This window comes from Artemia franciscana, chromosome 3, assembly GCF_032884065.1.
Source record: "Artemia franciscana chromosome 3, ASM3288406v1, whole genome shotgun sequence".
In the NCBI taxonomy this organism is placed as follows: domain Eukaryota; kingdom Metazoa; phylum Arthropoda; class Branchiopoda; order Anostraca; family Artemiidae; genus Artemia; species Artemia franciscana.
The window spans coordinates 2445912-2462500 of record NC_088865.1 but is presented as its reverse complement, the minus strand read 5'-3'; the positions used below and the strand labels follow the sequence as shown (position 1 = coordinate 2462500).

At 34.9% G+C, this 16589-nt stretch overlaps 1 protein-coding gene across 1 annotated transcript in view; it reads left to right on the top strand.

Moving 5' to 3' along the window:
* The first annotated feature begins 2357 nt into the window (after nt 1-2357).
* Nucleotides 2358-16589, top strand: part of LOC136024744 (uncharacterized) — a 54099-nt gene continuing 39867 nt past the window's right edge. The window contains exons 1-2 of the mRNA XM_065700182.1: nt 2358-2571; nt 15026-15209. Coding sequence (XP_065556254.1) covers nt 2362-2571; nt 15026-15209 — 394 coding nt within the window. The 5' untranslated portion in view covers nt 2358-2361. The remainder of the gene's footprint in view (nt 2572-15025; nt 15210-16589) is intronic.

Sequence of the window (16589 nt, the reverse complement as noted above, 5' to 3'; positions counted from 1 at the left end):
CAAGATGAGTCGATGCTCCAGAAAACATATTGTTTTATAGTGACAGCAAAGAAGTATCACATAACCCAGTTTAACTGGGTTCGGCACAAAAACACTTTGAGACAATATGGATAAACTATTCATTTTCTTCCAGGCTCAGGGGCTGTTTTCTTCATTGCATTCTTCACTGCAGGGTATTTTATGCTGTATGAGATATAAATTTTATGAGCCTCTGGATACATTGTACACAAAACTGTGGTGGACCAGCGTTTTGCATAGAAACATGGTGGTGGAGCATAAAAACATGAAGACTTGCACATTTTGGACACTTAGTTGTGATGTAAAAATCTTGAACAAATTGATCAAAAGCTTATCACTTTTAGGGAGATTTTTTTAGTTTAGGCACATTTTGATAAGGGTTAACTCTAAGACGTGTAAAGTCCACGAAAATAATACGCTTAACTGATTGGTCTCTAGCAATGAACTCTCTGAATTGTAGCTCTGAATTATAAGTTCTAAAATGATTACCATTGGTAATTTTTAGGTTGGCAGCAAAAATTTCTTCTTTTGTTTTTGCCTGGGGATAAATCGAACATCAACTAAGAGCTTCGGTGGACTTACCTTTATTCCAACCGTGTTGTCCATCAATGAGTTTGCAAAAACTTTGACAGATTCATCAAAGTCTATGCTAGCAACTAAACTGTCCTTTTGCTCTGTATTCCACCCGTTTTTAAAAATCTTTGAATAAACTGATTTATTACACATACAGCTTAAGACTTTCGGATAAACAACACGAAACTTTCAAATTTTGCTGGTTTGGCTACCGAGCATTAAACGAGGGAAGGTGAAACGGAACTCTTATATTGTTCGGTTAACGTATCAATGTTTTCAGTACACTGTTTAACCCGGATCAAAAGTGACACAAGTGCATCTTGGATGTTTCCAGAATATTCTCGATTCCCCAAATCATAAATCTGTTCACAAAATTGGTGCAACTTCCATCTTTCTTCCTTATATAATGAAGATCACATGTCAAAATTTTATTTTGTACAGCTGTCCGTCGCTCTTTTACAGCGTTATCATCTCTGAGAATAGTTATTCCATACACTTGTAGCAAAATATCTTCTGCGTAAAAGTTCACTAACCCTGTTTCTTAGCAGATTAATAAGCTAAGATCTTCCATCTTTTGACAAAAAACGAATTTAAGAAAAATCTGAAGACTCCGATTTTACTTTTTGGAATTTTTTGAAAACATTTTCTTCATTCTGATTTGATAAGATAGTCATCAAAGCATTTTCTTCATTGTTCTGTACTACTGCATTCCGTAAAACACCATTAAAAAGCAAACCGTTTCAAACAAAATTCAAAACATGTATATATTCACCAATTTTGTCTGTCTCTATCAATCTGACCACTAAACAACCTTCGCTTATCTACATACGAAAGTAAAACAGTTCAAAACAAGGATGAAACCTCTTAATTGACAGTGAACAGATATGAAATTATTTAACTGGATATTTCTAACACATAAACAGTGTTCATCATCAGCAGTAAAACTCAAATTTTACTAATTAGATAAGTAGATTAGAAGTTATCTACTTATCTACAGAACAAAACAGAACACAAATTTACTACTTATACTGATACTGATATGGGCTTTCAAAGAAATAGTAAAAGACCAAATTATTATTTCAATGAGCTATCAAAATTTGTTTGTATAATTTAAGTAGCAGAAGTTTTTTAAACATTTTAATTCCCAGCCTGTTTGTTTTCGTAGTCAATACGTCCCACACAGTGGAAAAGAGACATTGAACAGATGCAGAAGACGGCAGAGCGCTTGTAATATTTGATAGACACTGTAGCAATGTTTGGAGAGTCCGTTAGAAAATTTAAATTCCTCCTAATATTAGTTTGTTCTCGTCTTCCATGAAAACAACAATTTATTAGTTTTTTTTTGTAATGATTATCAGCTTCAGCATACTTATAACAGAAAGACTAAGAAGTTAAGAAAAAAATACATGAATGCAAGCCAAAAGAAATAAAAAACTCGGTTTTCTTCTCAAATTCTACGTGATGATTCTTATGATTTGTAACTTGCACGTCTAAAAAGCTGTTCGGCGAAAAGTTCAATTTCTTTTAGGGTAACTACTTGTTCTCCTTGCAGTTTCCCACTATATGGAGACCGAAAATACATTCATTAAGCCATTAACTCGAACAAAAGTGACTTCCAAGAATTTAATGAAGGCAATTAGCAATACTATGTTCTGAGTTAAATACAGACTGTGCGGTTTCTTTTTCTAGGTTGTAATTTCGACTGGGCTTATGGAATAATTTGGTCTTTACTGTTTCAGCAACATTGTGCTGTTAACAACGTCGCATTTAATGATTTTAAATTCAGCGCATGCGATTTTGGGTTGGCCTGAAAAATGTAAAATGGTTACTAAGTCTTTGGATTCTAATTTGACGAGGGTCGCCAACATTTTGGACTACCTAAAAAATGAAGAAAAATTCACTGATGTTACTATTGTAGCAGCAGGGTCCAGTGTACCCTGTCATAGAGTTTACTTGTCAGCCATTAGTCCGTTTTTCCAAGTAAGTTCATGATTGCCAAAATTAGGCTTATTGACACAAGCCTATTTAAAAGACAGTTCTAAAATTGGACATACTGTTACTTTTACATTGTTTTGCCATTTGGTATCCATTATAAAATTATTTTCAAGATAAGTTTTCAGAAAGCTTTAAGGCACCTTTAGATTTTTAATTTTCACAACTTGTATGAGGCACAGCCTTAAGAAATCCCTTCTTTCCCCTAAAGGGTATCACACACCCTCTAGATCTGTAGATATGGACACCCTCTCTAAATTCAATGTTGAAGCTGTGCCAATGCTTCTATGGGCTCTTGCTGTCCAACTCAATGCTCCAGTACCTTACCAAAAGAAGATTTTCAGTACACAATTGCTTTGAACCCAATCTGGGTGTTTGTTTAGTTTCATTACAAGCTGTCTAAACTGGACACTATACTGCCAAGCAGCATAGTTTCTATACTAAAGCATGTAGAAATGCTAATTGTAGAAGCATGTCCATTTTGTGTTTCACCCTCCTCCTCCATGGAACAAACTAAAAATGCAGGTAAATTTTTAGTTTTGTTCCAAGTGCTCCAAAGTGTGTATTACTGCATATAGCAAGATTCTGATAATTGCATATTGTTCCTTTTTTGTTATTAGAGAAGTGCACCCATTTTTTAGCTTTCTTAAATTCCCCTCCAACAAGACAAAAAATGCATAAAGTAGGCTTGCTTAAGGGAAACATTACACATAGAGTAAAGCATATAAGCCCTGCAGGCATCAGGGTGAGGTCTGTATTCTCTATTTATTTAACATAGAGTGATAAAACTAGAAAAAAACCTCAAACAGGATTCATTAAATAAATATTGAATACAGACATTACCCCACTGCCTGCAAGGTTCATTGACTAATATGCTTTGCTCTATAGGTAATGTTACCTGAAAGTGAGCCCACTTTACACATTTTTAGTTTTCCCCATGGAGGAGGAAGGTCAAACAGAAATGAATATGCTTCTACAATTAGTATTTCTAACTAGAATCAACATTCACTTTATGCATATCCCTTTGCTAAGTCCCCTCCATGGGAAATGAGTCCTCTAAGTTGTCAAGTAGAACTTGTATCTATTAGTAAAGCCTTGATTCTTAATTATAAGATCTAGACTATTTTGGCTTAACAGAACTTGAAGGCATACCCAACCATAGAAAAATTATATACAGATGGATCTTTCCAGACCTAGAAGCAGGAGCATGTATCCCATCCCTGAATTTGAACATCCATTCTCTTATTCCATTGGGATCTTATATCTTGTCAGCTGAATTATGTGCCATCTGCCTAGCCTTGGATTCACTTATAAAATATAACATGGAATCTGAAAATATACTCTGACTCTAAACCATCATTACTATTGATCCAAAATATTAATAGAATTGCTAATGACAAGGATTTATATAATATTAGAAGACAGCTTCTTAATCTTAAGATCAAAGGAAATGAGGTCTATTTTCAACATGTTCCAAGCCATAAAGGCATCAAATATAATGATATGGCTGATTCTCTAGCAGCAAAGGCTTCCATTTTAATTTCTAGTCCTTCCTCTGACCTCAATTCAATATTATGAGGCAAAGATCCAATGTTAATCACAGTAAATTAATTTTATCTCCATTTCATACAAGATTAAATATGGTTCTATATTACCAGCTGACACCAGGTGCCAAATGGCTAGTTATTTAATTGGAAGCTACATCATGCTCCTTTATGCTGATTCTGCTTTTCAGCAGATGAAACAATCCAGCATATATTATTTGATTGCCAGGCTCAGAGTGAGGAGACTATTGCTCTTAAGCATTTCTGCTCCTTGGCTAAGATTCCAAATACTTATACAGCTATCCTGGATTCTAACCTGCCATGAGAAATTGATCATAAGATATTTAAGGCAGCAATTGATATCTCAAAGAAGAGAAATATTCTTTAGTAATGATTAAAGCTTGAAAAAGTCAATTTTTAAAAGAACTTGATTTATCCATAGTTTTTGATTGTGCAGAAGAGAGCTGGAATGAGTAGGAAGAGCTGTATTGGTACTGGCCGGCATAGTGGCCTTAAACTGCTAGGGACAGATAGCTCAGGTACTCGCACTTCCTGCAATCAATAACAGTGCATTATTGTTCATAATTACATATATTCATTGTTCACAGACTGGAGGAGAATAGTGCTTCCAGTGGCTAGTTTTTCTGAAGAAGAAGTCTAAGAGGTGAAAGGACTTGTTGTTAGTCCATATACCTCCCTACAATTTTTGGAACTGGAACCCTTGCAATGGATGATTGAGGGTGGGTAGGTTTGGAATGTATCTGGCTAGATAGCTGTACATGCTGATTTACACCTGTTGCAGTTCATGTGATTCTGGTGCAGGTATGTTGGTAATTGCCTTTGTTTTCTTTGGTCTGCTTTGATTCCTTCAGTGGTGAATAAGTGCCCAAAATAGGGGATACTTTCTGCATCAAAAATGCACTTTTCTTGATTGAACCTGATCTCTTTTTCTCTGGCTTGCTGCAAGACCATTCTCAGCTTAGCATCATGGTTTTCTTTGTCCTTTACTGTTCCAGTGATGTCATCAATGACAAGACCTATATCCAAGCCTTTGAAAACTTTTTCCATTTTCCTTTAGAACTTGTCCTGTACTGACTTGATTCTGAATGGGTATTGGTTCCATCCATACCTGCCAAGGATGTACTGAATGTGGTTATGAATGATGACTCCTCATTTAGTTCCATGGACCAGTATCCATTTCTGGCATCTAGCTTGAAGAACCTATTGGTTCCTGAACATTGGATGCTACATTGTCAAAATATGGTACTGGGTGGTATGGGTGTTGTACCCACTTATTAAGATCAATGGTGTCTAAGCATATTCTGAGGGATCCATTTGGCTTCTGGACTACTACTATTGAATTTACCCATTCAGTGGGCCTTGATCCATTCTCAATAATGCCATTGACTCCATGTGGTTCAATTCCTCCTTGAGTTTTTCTTGAAGGGCAAAGGGGACCCTTTTTGGTTGTTGTACTGTGGGCACTGCGCCTTCTTTCAGGTGGATCTTGCACTTACCTGGAAGTTTTCCTACTCCTTCAAAAACGTATTTGTTATTTGTCCAGTATTTTGGCTATTTCATGTCTCATCATGGGAGCTGGGCTGTCATGGGCTAAGTTGAGAATGAATTTGATTAGTTTCATGTCTTGACTTGTCTTCCTGCTCAGGATAGGCTTGCAATCAGTATTCTTGACATAGAATGGGTGAAAATAGTTCTCACAATTTTTGTAGCTGATTTACGGCTGTATGATGCCCATAACTTCCAGTTTCTCTTTTGTGTAGCTTGTAAGCACATCTCTGGTCAGTTGAACTTGTGGTTTTGGAACCATGTACCTGTAATTGCTGGTAGTGAGCACATTTGCTTCAGCTCCAGTTTTAATCTTAAAGACCAAGTTAAGATTCTGGTCCACAAGTCTGATAATGGCATCAGGTCCATCCAGATGTTGTGTTTGAAGACTATTCACAGTGTCTAACATGATTTGCTTGCATTGGCTCCTGCCTCTTGTTGGTCAATCACTTTGCTTTTGCACACTTTGGCAAAGGGGTTCAATTTGTTGTACTTTGAGTAAGTTTTTCCCCTGGCTGGGTATTTGTGATTCCTTAAGTAGTTTGGTGCTTTACAGAAGTAGCAATCTTGGTTGTTGTGATTTTGCTTCAGAGCATATATTTCTTGTTTCACCACTGGTGATGGATGTTGTTTGGCTCCTGATATCTGTGCTTGGGTTTCCTGCACTGATTCAATGGAATGGCAAATGTCTATGGTTCTGGCAAGAGTCAATGCTCTGCCCTCAATCAACAATTTTTCCTGGGTTTTGCTGTTTTTGACTCTTAAAACCAGTCTGTTTCATCACTGCAATCATGTCATCATGCAATCATCACTGCAATCATGTCATGCAATCACTGAATCACATTATCACTGCTGCTGCCAAATTCACAATCAATTTGAGTTCAGTCACATATTGTTCAATGTTTTCATTTCCTTGGTCTTGCTTGTGGAAGGTAAGTCTTGTCACTATTGGGTTTGAGATGGGTTCAACATGAGCTCCAAATTTATCAAGGTAGATGGCTGTATTGTTTGTTTCTTCTGCTATTAGTACCCATGGACTGAAGATTCTCCAATTTTCTCCAACCCATATGATCAAGTAAGAGCACTTTGAGATTTTCCTTCCAGCAGTCCTGAAAACATTAGCTTACAGTGTTGTCTGAACCTTTTCCTGGCTGATTTGAGGTTGGGTGATGACCAATCAATGGATGGGTGTGATGTACTGTCCATGCTTATTATCCCACTTCTGACACCATGCAAAATCTCTAGTTGAATTTAATGGTATATTGAAACCCAAGCACCTATAACAAAAAGGCAAGCAAAGCAAGCATATAACATAACACTGCAATAAACACAGATGCAAGCACGCAAGGCAGGATTCTTCAGCATTCATTAATGTGAATATCCAAAATTGTTCACTTTCACTTTTGGGTTTAAACTAGGCAGCTGTTGGAACAAAACAAACATATGATTTTGCTTGTAGTAACATTATATATAGAGCAAAGCAAATTAGTCCATGAGCCCCATGGGTAGCAGGGTGAGGTCTGTATACTGATTGGTTGAATTGTTGGTTGTATACTGATTGGTTGAATTATTATTTGATGTTGACATAAATTGTGGGCAGTCAAGGGAAGAAGCTTTGGTGTTTAAATGTCTGAAGGCAGGATATTTTAGTTTTTCTGAGGTGTTTTTGTTTTTAGTTTTTGAATTGCTCAATATAGCTAGATTCTGATGATTGCATATTGTTTTTATGTCATTATTCATTCATATTGCCTAACCCCAACATTTCCCTTGGCTTCAAAATCCTGCCCACTTTGCATATTTTTAATCTTGACTAAAAAATGAATGCACTTCTCTAATAATGACAAAGAAACAAAATGCTATCATCAGAATCTTGCTATGTGCAGTAATATGCATTTTAGACAGCTTGTGACAAAACTAAACAATTACCCCAATCTGTAGTTCTTGCACAATGAAATATTGCTTCCAAAGTCACTTAGAAAACGAAAAATAAACAATATTCGCTTATTTGCTGATATACAAGTGCCTTGCAAGAAAATTTACTTCCAGTCACTGACCGAGAAGTCAGTGACTCAGTTATCACTGACTGACTTGATGATCTGACTATCGAGAACAGGTTGGGAGCAGTCACATACTATCTTTTATGTTATTATTACATCTCCTTGCCTATGTCTATAGGTAATATGACATGGCTGTTTCATACAGAGATGTTAGTCTGAGCTTGTGTAATTGGTTAGGATATTTAAGATGTTGAAATCCCTTTATGCATTTAGTTGCATGCTGCTGCACTGATTCTAGGATTAATATATCACTCTTATTTGCTGGATTAGCAAAACACATTCTTTATTCCAGTTTTGATATGATCATGCCCTTTAAGAGCTTGGTGATCACAGCTAGAGATCTATTGCAGAATGTGTTTCTTATTAAACCAATAATTTGGTTGACAATGGCTACTATAGACTGTGCATGAAAATTAAACTTGAGCTTATCATCAACCAAAACTCCTAGATCTTTTTTGCCATGACTACATATGAGGCTGTTTTGAACCATTGCTGGATTCCATAAGATTAGCACAGAGGGTTACTTGCTCCCAAATGAATGACTGTATTTCTGGATATTAAATTTTCACCAGGATTTTGCCTACTTTGACCTTTGACTTTTGATGCATCAAGATCAGCCTGGGTGGCTTTGGCACTTTGAGGGTCAGGAAAGGACCAATTATTTTAAAATCATCTGCATACAATAAAATTTTATTCTTAATGATTGAAGGTGCATTGTTGATGAAAATATCAACTAAAGTTGGGCCCTAAACTGGTCTTTGGTACAGGTTTGTTGTGCTTGGGGGGGGGGGGGGTCGTCACTTGTTAAAAAAATATGTTGGTAAAATTGTGGTGCCTTGTGCCATGATTATTCCGACATTTCTAAAATTCTTTGTTCAGTTCAATAAAGACCATGAAAATACTGACATCTCATCTACAGAAATTTTGAACTTGATCAGTAAATACAACAGTTTTACTGACTCCTGCTGTGATTTTACAGATGGTGCCACAACTTTCCATTTGGTTCAAATTTTATCTAATCCTTCTACTAGACCCAGTAATAATATTTCAACAGGAGATCTGTCATCCATGAGTTTTGAGACATGCTTGTATATGTTGATGAGGTGAGTATCAACTGATCAATCGGGACAAAATCTATGTTGATTAGAAGATAGTAGATTATTAGTATTTAAATTAACCATAATGGTTGGATTGACTATTCCTTTGAGTAGTTTTCCAAGTGCTGAGGTATTGCTAATGGGTTGATAATTGTTGGCTTCATTTCTATTGCCCCCTTTGTGTACAGGCATGATGTAATCGTCTTTTAAATCTTGTGGAATATATTTAGTATTAAGGGACTTTTAGAAAAGTAGAGTGAGAGAATGGAACACCACTGCATATATCTTGCATAGTAGCAAGGGGGGGGGGGTACTTCGTCTGGTCCTGTAGATTTATTTGGGTTAATCTTCTTCAATCAGTTCTCTACATCAGATTTGGTTATATTAGTGGATGCCATGCCATTTAGAATTTCATACATTGGGGGATCGGGAATTGGAGTATTATCAGGGAGAGTAAATATCAAGATGAATTGCTTGTTTAATGAATTGGCAATCTTCCTTGGGCCACTGATTTTACTGCCATCCAGTAGAAGTTGTGTAACAGAACGCCTACCAGGGTTACTAGATTATGCATATTTCCTGAATTTCTTGGGTTTAGTTTTTGTTGTGGGTGTTATTAATTCCTCATATTTTTGGTCTTTTTTTGGAAGATTTCGCAGTTGGTTACATGTCTGTTTGTATTTTGTGTAATAATCCTCATGGTTGCAATTCTTTATGTATAGCTTCCAGTATTTCTTTTTTCTGTTCCTAGCCTATTTGATTTCATTTTTAATATATGGGAGGGTTTTTGGTTTTCTTTTCTGATTTACAGAAGAGTGATTTTCAATAGCTCCCAATAATATTCTTTTCATAGTTGACCATGACTTTTTTGCATGCATACATCCAATTCATCAATTTTAATTGTCAATTCATGACAATTTAAACTTTAATTGGTATGTAAATGTTTCTTAAACTGCAATCTATGGCAATATGATCACTTGCTCCATATGGTTGTAGGGGGTCAATGCTCAGAATATATTCTTGGCCCTTTACTAGCAAAAGATTGATATTGCCTTGATGCTTCATTTTATTGTCAATTGATGTACTAACAGCAAGAAGGGACAGCCCAAGGCTGGGGGAACTAGGACTTCTGTACATGCAACCTATATGAAAGGGCCCAAAAGGCAAGAGAACTGATATCCACACTTGTTCAACATATGACTCTTAGCTTGAATTAGTATCTGTGTCTCCTGCCTTAAGAAAGCTTCAAATATATATATATGGCTATTCCTCTTCCTCGTATATTAGACAAGTTGGTGACCAAAGTATAATCAGGAATCTGGATCTGAACATCTCCAAGAGGGGTTTTAGTCCTCTTAGGCTTTATCTTGCAAAAGGCATAAACTTCTGCTTTTTCCGGTGAGAGTGTGAATTTATTTCATATTTTAATGCATTATATTTATCTTTTTTAGGTTTAATTTTCTAAGTTTCTTCCTTGTGATCCAAACATAATTGTTGCATAACTAAATTTCATCTGGTGAGGTGTTATGTATGCATGGAGTCTGACAGGGCAGACACACTGCTGCTGTAGGCAGCACACCATGAACCCTGATAATATAAAAAAAAGAAAATAACAATATATTTAAGAAATTAATAAATGGAAACTTTAACTTTTAAAATTAATTTATAGAAACAGGTTAGCTTTTCTTTTGTAAATTCCTTTTGGAGCCATTAAAAGAATCCTTAAAGTGGTAACTTATTTCTTTCTTTGGTTAAAAATATTTTTTAAACCTACCATTTGATGCTAAGATGATATTTTATATTTTACATGAAGTGTATATACTCTACATTTAAGGCACAAATTAAAAAAATAACAGTATATATGACAGTAATATGAATAACAGTAAATATGAACCTATAAATGAACGTTTCAGCATCATAAGCAAATTGAAAAGAAGTTGAAATTCACTATATAATAATACAAAAGCATCAAAACGTAATTGAAATAAGCATTTTGAAAAGAAGTCTTTCTATGTTCTATCTTGTTTTAACTGTTGGTTTGTTAGTGTCACAAAATAAATGCCTGCCAAGAGCACTCATCAAAAAAAGCACTGTCTTGTTGTCACAAAAAAAAGAAAATTAGAAAGCCAGATTTACTTGTTGAACGAAGGTTATGTAAAAAATTTGAATAAATGGCTAAATATAAAATGAAAACTTGAATATAAAGGTAAAAAGGTAAAGGATACGGCATTAGACTTTACAGTCCCTACCGGCGGCGCTGATCTCCGTTTCTTGGCCCTTCAGTCAGGAAGTGCAATGGGGGGAAGTGCCTTAATATTAATGAAGAATCAATTTCTGTGGAAGATTTGGCTCGTTTTTGTTTAATAGTGTAGGAGCAATCAAAGGATTATCTTATGCCATTGGTACCCGAGCTGGCCTCAAAGAGACGTTGAATACCAACTTCAAGTTGCGGATTACATCCCTGCTGAAAAAACCCAACGTTATACTAGTCAAATAAAACCAATCGTGGTCCACTGACAGAAAATTGGCTTCAAGAATATTGAAATGTTTGTAAGAACCAAAATACCCCCACTGAAGACAGTAAAGCCGTTGCAGCATTAGCTGTTAGACGGCCTACCTGACTAAGTGCCAACTTCTCAGATTGATTCTCGTTCCACTTCTGAAATACAAGTGTGGCGCCAAAATCAAGAAACTTGCATGCCATTCATAAAATTGTATTTTTTTTTTATTGATGGATGTGACCATTATATTGTTCAGAAATTAAAATTTATCCACCTACCCAGCAATTTCCGAGTTCTCATCGATTTATTGAAAAAGTTAGCTAACTTCGGTTTCTTTTTAGGGACAAAACCAGAACCTCTCATTGGGAAATGATCTGAATTGGAATTTGTTCTATTGTAGAATTTGTTTTATGTTATTTATTTATTTTTTCTTCTCTTCTTTATTTCTTTCTTATTTCTATTATTATTTCTATTCATATTTTTATCTATTGTTGTTTTAATATTATTTGTATTCTATTCTTATTTCTTCTATTTTTTTCTTGTTTATTATCTTATTTCTTTGAGGCAATGCGTCAATTTAAGGGCTCAAAATAGAATTTGTAATGGTTAATATTAGTATTTTTGAAAGGAGCATAAAAAGATGCATTGAGTGGTATGTTCTTCCACCTAATAAAATGATAAATAAAAAACAAAAAATTTGCTAAATTTTATCGTCAAACTTATTTTGTAATGTTCAAAATTTTTTGGATTGTAGTGTTTTTGTTTATCGAATAAAAAAACTTGAACTCTCAAAACTCGGAGTCAAAGAAAGATATGATATGTTTGATTTTAATAAAGAGTTGAACAGGTGACACATTACATTTTTGTTGGATCAAACTTGGTAACATTTAACTTTTTAAGATATAGCTGTTTAACAGATAGAAGAAACATGTTATCATACCATGATTACCAACAAAACAAACGGTTTGTCAAACAAGCGGTTATTTGCACATAAACATCTGGTCAAATAAAAATCTGATTGAATATATTAACCAGTGGCGTAATTTCGTCAAATGGCGGGGGGGCAAAAGTTGGAGCCATTTTTCCCAATTAAAGTAAAAATGACGGTGAAAAAGGAAAAATGGCCTGTATATTATCATATAGGTAAAGATGTGAGCTACTAAAAAGCTGACCAGTATATATGGATGCTTGATTTATGCAGACTTATCTTGGATTTGACTTGATTTTTGAAGAAACTTAATTTCAGCAAGGGTACAAACCTGGGTCTTGAGGCGGTGGCGAGGTCTAGGAGGGGCAGTTCACCCTTTGAAAGCTGGTTGCCAAACAGTGTTTGGTAATTATCTCAATGTAAAACTTATTGTATAAAATGTTTAAGTATAATATGAACCATATTATCATAATTATTACCGCAATCAACAAAACAGGTTGCTATCAGAGATAATTGTGAACTAGCTTGTCTAACAAGTGGTTATTTGCACATAAACATCAGGCCATGTCCAGATCTGATTGAACATATTAAAATATCACCCTACTTATCCACTGAAGAAACTTATTTCAGCTTTTGAAGAAGTTTAATTTCAGCTGGGAGGGAGGCAAAGTGGGGTCTCGAGGGGGCGAGGTCTAGGAGTGGCAGTCCAACCTTTGAAAGCTGGTTGCCAAACAGTGTTTGGTAATTATCTCTATGTAAAACTTATTGTATAAAATGTTTAGGTATAATATGAACCACATTATCATAATTATTACCGCAAATCAATAAAACAGGTTGCTATCAGAGATAAGTGTGAACTAGCTTGTCTAACAAGTGGTTATTTGCACATAAACATCAGGCCATGTCCAGATCTGATTGAATATAATTAAAATATCACCCTACTTATCCACTGAGGAAACTTATTTCAGCTTTTGAAGAAGTTTAATTTCAGCTGGGAGGGAGGCAAAGTGGGGTCTCGAGGGGGCGAGGTCTAGGAGTGGCAGTCCAACCTTTGAAAGCTGGTTGCCAAACAGTGTTTGGTAATTATCTCAATGTAAAACTTATTGTATAAAATGTTTAGGTATAATATGAACCATATTATCATAATTATTACCGCAATCAATAAACCAGGTTGCTATCAGAGATAAGTTTGAACTAGCTTGTCTAACAAGTGGTTATTTGCACATAAACATCAGGCCATGTCCAGATCTGATTGAATATAATTAAAATATCACCCTACTTATCCACTGAAGGAACTTATTTCAGCTTTTGAAGAAGTTTAATTTCAGCTGGGAGGGAGGCAAAGTGGGGTCTCGAGGGGGCGAGGTCTAGGAGTGGCAGTCCAACCTTTGAAAGCTGGTTGCCAACCAGTGTTTGGTAATTATCTCAGTGTAAAACTTGTTGTATACTATGCTTAGGCATAAGATAAATTGTATTACAGTGATTATTACCGGATTCTACAAAACAGGTTGCAACCAGAGATAATTGCAAACTAGCTTGTCTAACAAGTGGTTATTTGCACATAAACATCGGGCCATATCTAAATATGATTGAACATATTAAAATATCACCCTGCTAATCCACCATTAGAGAGCAGGCTACCAAAGAGTGCTTGGTAATTGTTATACTTGTTATACTTCATTGTAATAATTGGTAATTGTAAAATGCTTGTTACTTACCGTGTAAGACTTGTTATATGTAATGTTTTGGCCTGACAGACATTATATTATCATAATTATTGCCTTGATCAGCAAAACAGGTTTCAATAAGAGATAGTTGATCATATCTTAATTTGATCGGACATATTAACATATCACCCTACTAATACACCCTGTGATTGCAGGTTGCCATAGTGTTTGGTAATTATCTCAGTGCAAAACTTGTTGTAGCCATAACAATGTTTTGGCATAACAGAAGTGATATTGTCATAATTATTGCCACAATCAACAAAACAGGTTGCAGAGATAAACAAAAATTAGGCTGTACTAGAAATGATTATAGTCACTAAAAGCAAAATGACCATATTTGACAAAAGTGACTATATGCCTACTATTGGTCACCAACAAAATATAAATGTAAGGTTAATTAATATAAATTTTTGATAACTCATTTATGATGTCATAATGATTTATATACTCACAAAGATTTACAAATGATTTTTCAAGCCTCAGCGTCGGCTGTTTTCTTAAGATCATAGGTTCCATTTAAGACATCTCTTCTAGTTTTTTTGCGAGATATAGCATAAAAATCTTGATTTAAGGGGATATGCAACCTAAAACCTAACAACAATATGTCCTTTCTGACAAAAGTGACTATATGCCTTCTATTGCCCAGTAACAAAATAAAATGTAAACTTTGATAACTATTGCTATGAAGTTTATCATGCTGAAATTATCAAAAGGACATTATATCATTGCTATCATATCTAAGGGTCATTTCTAACATTTTCTTACTTCTGAAAAAATTGCTAATTCTAGATGTTAATCTGTTCTCAAAGGAAACATCAGCAGACAAATTTAGATCCTATTGATCAAACATGAGTGAATAAGTAAACACATCACCCTCCTGACCCCGTCTTTGGAATCCTCCCTTTGAGGACAGTTTAGCAAACGGTCTTTGGTAATTATTCCTGAAGAGGGAAAATATCCAATGCAACTTTGAGGTGTTACAGCAATGATGTGTTTTCAGAATTTTTACTTTTCTTTTCTAGAAACTTTTTTCTGATGTTCCAGTATGGGAAAAAGAGGTCTGTATATCCATACCAGATATTGAATTTGAAGATTTGAAGTTGGCATTGGGATTAATTTATCAAGGAGAAATCTGTGTTGACTTTTCCAAGATCACAAAAGTCTTGGAGCTTGCTAAACTTCTTGAATTGCCAATTTGCAAAAAAGGTCTGTACAAAAGTATGAGAACTTACTTTGTTATCTTAAATTACTTGCCTACTTATGCTTAAGGGATATGTTTTTTTATGTTTTTTTTTGTCTTCAGTACCTTAGTTCTCTAAAATTTCTAGCAAATTTAAAGCAATTTAAAGCAAACTTTCAGGGAAACAATCGAAATTAAAAAAATTCTATTCAAGAATAATTCCATAAACAGGGATACAGGCGAATTTGGATTGAACTCAATTTATGATAATTTACTGAGTTCAAATAAAGTAAATATCACCTCACCTAAGAGCTATGACCTCTGTCCACGTAATATGTCAGATAATTCTAATGAACCGGAACCAAAAAGGTCAAGATTGCCTCGGCTGTTGCATTGAAAAAAATAAGAGCAATAAACTATATGTAATTAGTTTATTAGGTATAAATTTTGTTTATTTTTATTCATGTCTTTTAGTTTTACTGCTGATGATGAACACTGTATATGTGTTCGAAATATCCAGTTAAATAATTTTATATCTATTCACTGTCAATAAAAAGGTATCATCCCTATTTTGAACTGTTTTACTTTCGTCATGAAAAGGCAGTGTGGTCTTCGAAGTTATCTACGTAAAATATGGAAATTTTCCTGGACATTTACCTTGGGACAGGGACAAAAAAATTACATTTTTCTCAGATTTTAAATTTTCTTTAAAGAGAGTTTGGTGGATTAGTCTAAGGGGGGGTCCTCAACCCTTGCTGAAAACACAAGACAGATAAAAAAAAAGCTATAAACGACCCTCTGCAAAACGATAAAAGCTTTTATAGACAGTAGCCCTACTTGTAAACCAGCCTAATAAAGAGTATGTTTATAAACTATCTTAAGGGTTTCTTAGAATCAGAAGAATCACTTATCCACCTAATCCTAAGGTATCTGAAGGCAAAGAAACAGTGAAAGAGCAGACGATCAAGGTCAACATGTATCAGAAGAGTTCACTTTTTACTTATGGCAGCGAAAATTTACTATTTTGGATCAATCTATTTTGTCCAAGGCTTTGGGTGAAAGAACTCGTGATATTTTTCTAGCTCAATTTATCCCTATGCAAACTGTATTAATCCTTCAATTTTCAATTTAATTCAATCATATATATTTAAACAAAAACACATAACTACTGTACATAATCTACCAGGAAAGAACAAAAAATGCTTGGCTAGGGCAGAAACTTAACTAAAGAATAATTAAACAATCAACAAACAGAAACAACGAATCGACGGGATTTATCAAAAAAGAAAAAAAAGTGGGGGGGGACGAACAGAAAGAAAAGAAGAAAAGAAAAAGACCGAAAAGAGAAGGACCGTACGATATTCAAATCTAATCAGTATTTCTGTAATGACCCTTTACTGCTCGCT